Below are 7,525 nucleotides of genomic sequence, written 5' to 3'. Positions count from 1 at the left end.
CAAAATGTACCACCTAAATTGAGATGGGGTGATACTCCTTTTATTTCATATTGTTTGGTTTATTTTGACTTAGACGCAACCCTTGAGAAATTTTATTAGAAATGATTTTACTAAACTAATCTTATTTATGATATTTTAAAACTCTAAATTTGACTACTATTCCTTAATGTAGTTATGTACTAATACTAAAATTATCTTAATTTATTAAATAAAATAAAAAATAATTTGTGAGGGCGTTTTGGTAATTTGTGAGAATTTCCAAAAATAGGACCAGCAAAATTTGAAATTTCGGTGATAGCCCATTTTCCAAAGCCTCCTCGGCGCAACTTATATGGAGTGAGTATCTATAGAAAAGGATGATCACCGCGTCCTGTCTATCCGGCTTCTCTCTTCTCCGCAAACAAAGCATTCACGAGATAATTTCGCCCTCCAATCATTTCTAACTTTCGCATTAAAAGCTTTCACGCTCGAAACCCTCGCGACGTCCGCCATTTCTTTCACGGACCATGTGAACACAGGAGGAGATCAATGATTTCCTCTCAATTTCTCCTTTCATAACTTTCTCTTTTTTATCAATAGTTTATAGAATCAATGGATGAAGAAATGGAGGATTTCATTGTAGAATGTTCGGACGTCGTATCCGAAATCGACTCGGAATATGAGTTTGACGCCTCTAGGTTCTATGATTTCTGCCGGCCGGAATCAACTTCCGAAGCCGAGGAAGCCGAGCGATGGTTTCAAATGGCCAGCACTTATCCGCCTTCTCGTAAGTCATACATAAAAAAAATAAACAACTTACATGAGTGTTTAACTGAGTTTCCTTTTTTTTGGTTGATTTTGTGTATGAGTTTGATGATTAAAATTCGCGTTGCAAATTTTGTGTTTCAATAGAGAAACACGAATCGTTTGAGTTGACGTCTGTTTGTGAAAGGTTATTTGTTTGTATTAGATATGTTATTATGCTGTATTGGATGATTGTAGTCCGTGAAATCATCTTCTTAGACTAGTAGGAAGTTAATCTGGGAATGTTGATGGAATGTACATTCGTTCTATCTAATTCTTCTGATTCGGTGATTGTGAAATGCAGAAATAAAATGGATAGTTTATAATACAATGCCTGTGGTGGAAGCACAAAGCTTTGGCTTCTCGAATTCCTTTTGTTCATCGTCCTTGTCCTCTTTCACATATGTTTTATCATACAAGGATTTTCATCAACAATATTGTGACTATGACCTCATAAGTTTATCTTTTTGACAGCTATTATATATATTTTTTGATCAGCTTATCCTGGTTGATTGGTTTATTCACTCTTTCTTTTTTATTTTCCTTGTTTATTTGGTAACTTCTTAGCTCTCATTATCAAGTTAAACCTGGGGAAAGAGATTACAGCAGGAAACTCAAATGGTTGCTCAAGGTTACAAGAAGGGAAAATGGCAAAATCAAAAGGCAACAACTCATACATTCCTGTTGGTTCTGAAGTTTCGCCCTCCAAATCAAAAACTAAAGGTATATATGCTGGCAGTTTAAAAGTGTCTGGTCTCATTTTTTAACTCACATCAGAACATTCATCTAATGGATCTATCTGCAAGTATTAGAAGAGAAGCTCTGGTTTACTGACTCAAAGTTTGCCTTTTCGTTGTCTGTGTGCTTAAATTGTTATTTGTTCTCTTAAATAAGTTTTGTAGCTAACTTACTTGTGCACTGTAACAACGCAAGATTTGAGCTAAAACTTGATATTCTGATTTCATTTTTCCTATAAACTCCACGGAGATGCTTAGTTAAATTAACCCGTGGACTTTCTTTAACCTAACTTGCAGAAGAAATAATTTCTAAGAATTGTGCATATTCAAGATCAGTCTTTATGCAGGGCGAGTGCTAGTAGTTTCATGGTTAATCGAATTATTATCTTATTGTAATTATCACTTCACCATTCTTTTCTGTTTATATTTTGCAGTTATATTAACTGTCTTAGTGATTTTATTAGGCTTAGTGTCAGTACTCTGTTGACAGTAGATTAAACAGTAGTTATTAGATAATATATGCACGTGGTTAACTAGCAAGAGTTCAAAAAAATAATTTCAACATACATCTTGCAAAACTTCAACAGTATTTAACTGGTTTCCCTTGTACCCCCTCAGGAACTATATCCAAAGGTCAAACGACTCGTGAAATTTGCAAGACAAAGCCAGAGCCAAGATCTTCAACATCAAGAGGTTCAACTTTAATGAAGCCCACGGCTAGTCATTTGGCTAAACAGAAGTATGTAAAAGATGTATATTCTATCTTATTTTCTTGAAGGTTATAATTTTGAAAACTTTAGTTTCTTTTTCATTCCTTCATGTCAGAAATTCTCAGAAACTACAACGACAGCAGTGGCGAATTCAGCATTTTCGCTTAGGGGGTTCGAAAAATAAAAATGTAGTGCCTAGGATTTGACCTTGGAACGTCAAGTAAATTTTGAACCCCTAAACCATTAAGCCAACCTCTTGTCTTGTGTTCAGGGGATTCAAAATCTATATATATACATAAAAAAAGAAATCACCTTATATATACTGTGTAATTTTTTGCCAAGAAGGTTCAAGTGAACACCCTCCCACCCCTTAGATCCGCCACTGATTACTTCAGTGACAACATTACTTAAAAGTTGTAGTTCAGGCTTGTGTATGTTTCTGCAGTTCACTTTCACTTTGTTGGCTCTCTTGACTTCTGAAACCAGTTTAAACAATTCTTAATTTTTGATTTCATCTTCTCATTCTTCAATTGCCAGGTTTCAAAATGCATCTAACAAGACTGATGTGACAAGCTCAACGAATTCTTTGGCATCCGAAATTATTGCTACCAAAAGGCAAAAGCTGGAAATCGGTTATCTACTTAAGGTGCATGAAGTTATTCAGTTACTGTTTGATGATAGTATTATTTTGTTTTACTCTAGTTGGCTTCTAAGTTTGTATTCCACACATGTATTCCTTAAGCAGCACGGACCCTCATTTCTCTGCCCTCTTTCAGTGTAATGTTTCATCCATCTTACTCTTGCCATAGCAATTTTTTCTTTTATTGATGTATGTCATGTTTAAATAAGAAGACTTATTTGTACCTTTTGTACTCTCTTCTTAGATCTTGAGACAGTGTCTTCTCTATGAACTAATGCTATTTGCCAAAGGACTTAACTGTTTGATCTTTTGGAACTTCGTCTATTCCGGAGAAGTATTTAATTAACTAGGCATTTGGACATGGATTGAGTGATATTTGAAAAAAAATACTAGTATTTGAAGTTAAGTTATTTAAAAAAAGTTTGTGGAAGTACTAGTTGTAGTTATGGCAAGCTATGAACTAAGGAGAACTAAGTTAGAAAGGCAAGGATGTAAAATTATTTTATCAATTTTACTTCACTAACAACATTAAGGTGCTCAACATCATATGTATCTCCAGATAATGAATATGATCATTGATTTTTATGAAATAGACATAATAAAAATTTGTTTTAGGTGCAAACAGTATCCGTTATGCCAATAGGTACTAACCTGGTGAAATTACCTCACTGAGTGCACAAGAGCAGTTTATGCTGAGAAAACAGTGGAAATTAGTTAGTATGACATTTGGTGTAGCATTTACTCTTCGAGATTTTAAAAAATTGGCATGATTTTCATCTCCAAGTAATGTAGGTTTAGTGGCATTAGATTTAATTGTGTACATAATTAAGGTGTTCAAGTTAGTTTTCTATCTCTAGGATATGTTCACAAAGTATTTCCCATTCCTAAAAGCTGTCAACTGCTAGAAATATTTTTAATTCCTCATTTGATCTTGCAAACCAGATTGCTCACTTGAAGCATCAACGTCTACTATCTCACAAGATATCCAAGAAGGTACTATCTGAAGGATTCTTTGTTGTGGTTTCATAAACAGATCATGTTTAAGAACTTCTTATGCATCATTATTTGCAGCTTGAGAGCTTTTATTCTGTTTTGGCAGGATACCTCATCCATCTCTATCTCGGCACATCCCAAATCTAAAGTTACTGTTCCTAGAGAACCTGAACTGGAAACTCTTCAGAGGGCACAAAGGCGAAGGTAGGCTTTTTAGTCTTGGTATACAACTGCTACCAGTACCAGTTGGTAATCAGCTTTTTGGTTTTTCTGATTAAAAGTTTCAGGTGCAACAAGGACTCAAACTCAAGTGAAATCACGAAAGCCAAAACCCAAATGCTTAAATCACAGTCCTTGAACAGAAATGTTGGTATTCCGAGTAGTGCTCTCTTGTGAAAACATTTTAATAGTAATCTCCACATAATCTTTCATCTGAGCCTTGTCTATTTGTGCTTTCTGCAGATCCTCAGCACTCCTACATTACCTCCTCTCAGAAAGACTAGAGCTCTGTTGCCTGAGTTTCGTGTAATTAATCACTGCTTTTCCACTGCTCCTTTTTCCACATTGATGTTTAATCAATTAAGCTTACTAACTTGGAAAAGAAAACATGTGCATTCCCAATCTCAATCTCCTTAGTGTGTTCTTTAGGTTCTTGAGTTGGATGTAGTGATGCCTTACGTAAGACTGTTAGTCTGGGTGTTTTCATATTTTCTCCTATCATCGGAAGTTTAGAAAAGTTACTGGTGTTCCATGCTAATGGTGTTTGTGTGTAGATTCTCTAATTGGTGAGGTAGAATGAATTGGTGCAGATATACGTTATTTATAGGAGTCTTTGATTGGGGAGTAAACTGATTCCTTATCTCTTTTTACTAGCATTGGGGTCTTAACTAATTCGCTTGCACCTCAATCATTCCACTATTTACCTGCATCCCCCCATCAGTACATTTACCGGGCAACTCATTTAACTTTTTTGCCTATACTGAGATTTGACCTTCGTCTCCCATGGTCTTACTCCCAATTTCAAACCGTTAGGCCACATCACAGTAAACAAATGTCTCCTTATGAACTACTTGACACTAATTCTAATAAAGTGTAGCTAATCTTGACAAGGAATTATGAAATGCTAATAATGATTTGATTCCACAACCATTTAGCAATCATATCCAGTCTTTGTAGCATTATCCCTATCACACAGAGGCTGTAGGGAAATATTTGAGGACAAACATGTAATTTATGAAGTTAGATGTTATATTTGCTCTTTTTTGCTCTGATTTTTTCGTACTAACTGATGCACTTAAAGTTTATGACTTAATCATCATTGCAACATTTGCATGTGTTCTGCAGCTTTAGTTTCTATGCTTTCAGTTGATGGAAGCTAACTCTTCCTTTTCTTTTATGGGTATTGCAGTTATTTAACTCTCTAAATGCCGATTCTGTCGCACAAAATGCTTTAGTGGACTTTAAAAGGTTGGATGGGCTTCTTTACTTCACCAATTGAGTAAACTATATGTGAAAGAACAAAACCAAAACTATGATGTTCTTAATTTTGCATAAAACTGCACAACTATTTTCAGAGATCTCCTGAGAAATTCAAAATTCATCTATTTCCTCTTGGAGTAGAAGCATGTAGAATCTTATCATAAAGTTAACATCGCCTTTTTAGTTCACCATATATAATTTAACCTAAAGCATCACAAAGTTCACTTCTTGTATAGCAAGTCCAGTTTGTGCTTATACTGTTTTGGGTTGTTTCTCAGACCAAACGCTCAAAATGCTGTGAATCCAGGAAAATCTGTTACATCCCTCAAGTCAAGATCACATAAATGTAACAAGGTAGCATATTAGCTGACTTATGTTTGCCTGTTTTTGTCTTTTTGACTTTTGACTACGTGGTATATGCTTAAAGATCATGTCTTCATACAGATATTTCCAAGTAGGGAAGATAATGGCATAGGTGAAGACAATGGACAAGAAAGTACATACTCAATGGTAACACATGATTTCGTTGTATACTTTTGCTGGACTTTCCATTAAACGTGTCTCATCCTCTTTGTTAGTTGGTTCTTTTCCTTGTTTCCTGTTTTTAAATTTTTCGTGTATTATCACAGGAATCCAAATCCATACTTGATGAGAAACTTTCGGTGCATCCGCCAATTGAACTGTTTAATAAGGTACTAGTTTCAAAATGATTATGCATGCCATATCGAATTCCTCTGATGGTGTTACTACCAGTTATGCGGTAGCCTGAATGTATCAGTCTTATGTATATGTAACTCATGTCTCAGCCAAAAAAAAATTCTAATCTTGGTTCCTTTTTAATCCTAGTTGTCCCTTAGATCTGAAAAGGAAACACGTGAAGTGTCTAAGCCAAAAAAGAATCCCTCAGCAAAGGTGACCCTGAGGACTCCTAGAAAAACTTTTTTTTTTAATTATGCAGATGAATTGTTTCTAATACCCACTTTTGTTGTATAGGAGTTGAAGGAGAATACTCCAAATTGTTTGCAGATTAAATTTCGGGTATGAAGAATAGAACGATGCTAGATTCTTTTAACTGTTGACTGCAACTTCTTCTGATTGTTATTTCAATTATACAGAAATGTGTTGGAAAGACAAATCAATGTGCGGCAGAGAGGGCCAATGACAGGTTTGGACTCCACTCCAGCATGAACAGGTATCCTATTGCTTGAGTTTCATATATAGGAAAACAGAAAGTCCACAGAAGAACTTCTCATCAAGATAGACCTTTTAAGCTAGAGCTTCTTTTGTATACTTATAGAGTTTTATAAATGGACACTTACACATATCGCTGGATCCTTAAATTGTGCGAGCATAGTCTTAAAGTTATGGACTTGAAATGTTAATCAGTAGACTCAGTACTATCATATCTCTTGTTTTATCAAATTATTTTCTACAATAGTGACTTACATCCTTTAACCCATCTCAGCTAGAGCCATTTGTTTGAAACTAAGTTTGATTTTAATCTAGCTTTTGCGCGTCTACGCATGCCTTAGTACTACCAATGGATGTATGTTTCTCTTCTTTTTTTTTAATCTTTGGATCTAACTTGCACATTGATCTCTCAGGAGCTTGGGAATCCGATGAAAAAATACGTGTGATTGTTGAATTGCTGCAAGTTTCATGGGAGGTAGATCGATCCTCCTAAGCTGAGAGTTATCTGGAAATGTATGTCTTTAGCTATAGGAAATAAAAGACTGTCCTCAAGACTTGCAACACCAAATTTTTGTGGCTAGCACTGTACAGCAAGTCAAATATAGTGTATTCCTTTTGGTCTGTTATGTACATCTACAAGGTATACATACATGTGCTAGGAAGGGGAGTATAGTCTTTTAAATACCCAATGTATTAACTTATATCAACTCAAGAGTTCAAAGAAGAAAGAAAAAGAAAAAAAACACCAAATATAGCATTATACACCTAAATTGTGTGTGAGAAGGGTTTCCAAATATATTACATTCCCAAACCAAAACAAAAGCGGAATGCCAAGAGGAATATTTTAATATTATAATTTATATTACGTAAGTCCTAATTTGATCTTTATTTGGATTATTACAAGCTTCCTCTCCTATATATAATGACATCAAATACAGCATTATACATCCATCACTACCACTACTAAATTGCATAAAAACACATTATAACCT

At 34.9% G+C, this 7,525-nt stretch overlaps 1 protein-coding gene across 1 annotated transcript; it reads left to right on the top strand.

The window, feature by feature from the left end:
• The first annotated feature begins 317 nt into the window (after positions 1-317).
• On the top strand, positions 318-7,303 carry LOC102603720 (protein TPX2-like). Its single transcript, XM_006347991.2, has 16 exons — positions 318-766; positions 1,351-1,506; positions 2,139-2,259; positions 2,768-2,876; positions 3,813-3,863; positions 3,970-4,067; positions 4,145-4,229; positions 4,326-4,388; positions 5,272-5,330; positions 5,621-5,696; positions 5,787-5,852; positions 5,972-6,034; positions 6,189-6,254; positions 6,336-6,380; positions 6,458-6,534; positions 6,947-7,303. The coding sequence occupies exons 1-16, from the start codon at positions 592-594 to the stop codon at positions 6,963-6,965; spliced, it is 1,329 nt and encodes a 442-aa protein (XP_006348053.1). The 5' UTR covers positions 318-591; the 3' UTR covers positions 6,966-7,303.
• Positions 7,304-7,525: the final 222 nt, after the last annotated feature.

This window comes from Solanum tuberosum, unplaced genomic scaffold (genome assembly GCF_000226075.1).
Source record: "Solanum tuberosum cultivar DM 1-3 516 R44 unplaced genomic scaffold, SolTub_3.0 scf00099, whole genome shotgun sequence".
NCBI lineage: Eukaryota > Viridiplantae > Streptophyta > Magnoliopsida > Solanales > Solanaceae > Solanum > Solanum tuberosum.
The sequence above is the reverse complement of the archived record's forward strand: the minus strand, read 5'-3'. Positions and strand labels throughout refer to the sequence as shown.

Excerpts from the sequence above, each read along its gene's own strand:
- LOC102603720 (XM_006347991.2), top strand. The coding sequence starts at position 592 with ATGGATGAAGAAATGGAGGATTTCATTGTAGAATGTTCGGACGTCGTA. Across the intron at positions 767-1,350 it reads CAGCACTTATCCGCCTTCTC|CTCTCATTATCAAGTTAAAC; the intron begins GTAAGTCATACA and ends GTAACTTCTTAG. Across the intron at positions 2,877-3,812 it reads AAATCGGTTATCTACTTAAG|ATTGCTCACTTGAAGCATCA; the intron begins GTGCATGAAGTT and ends CTTGCAAACCAG.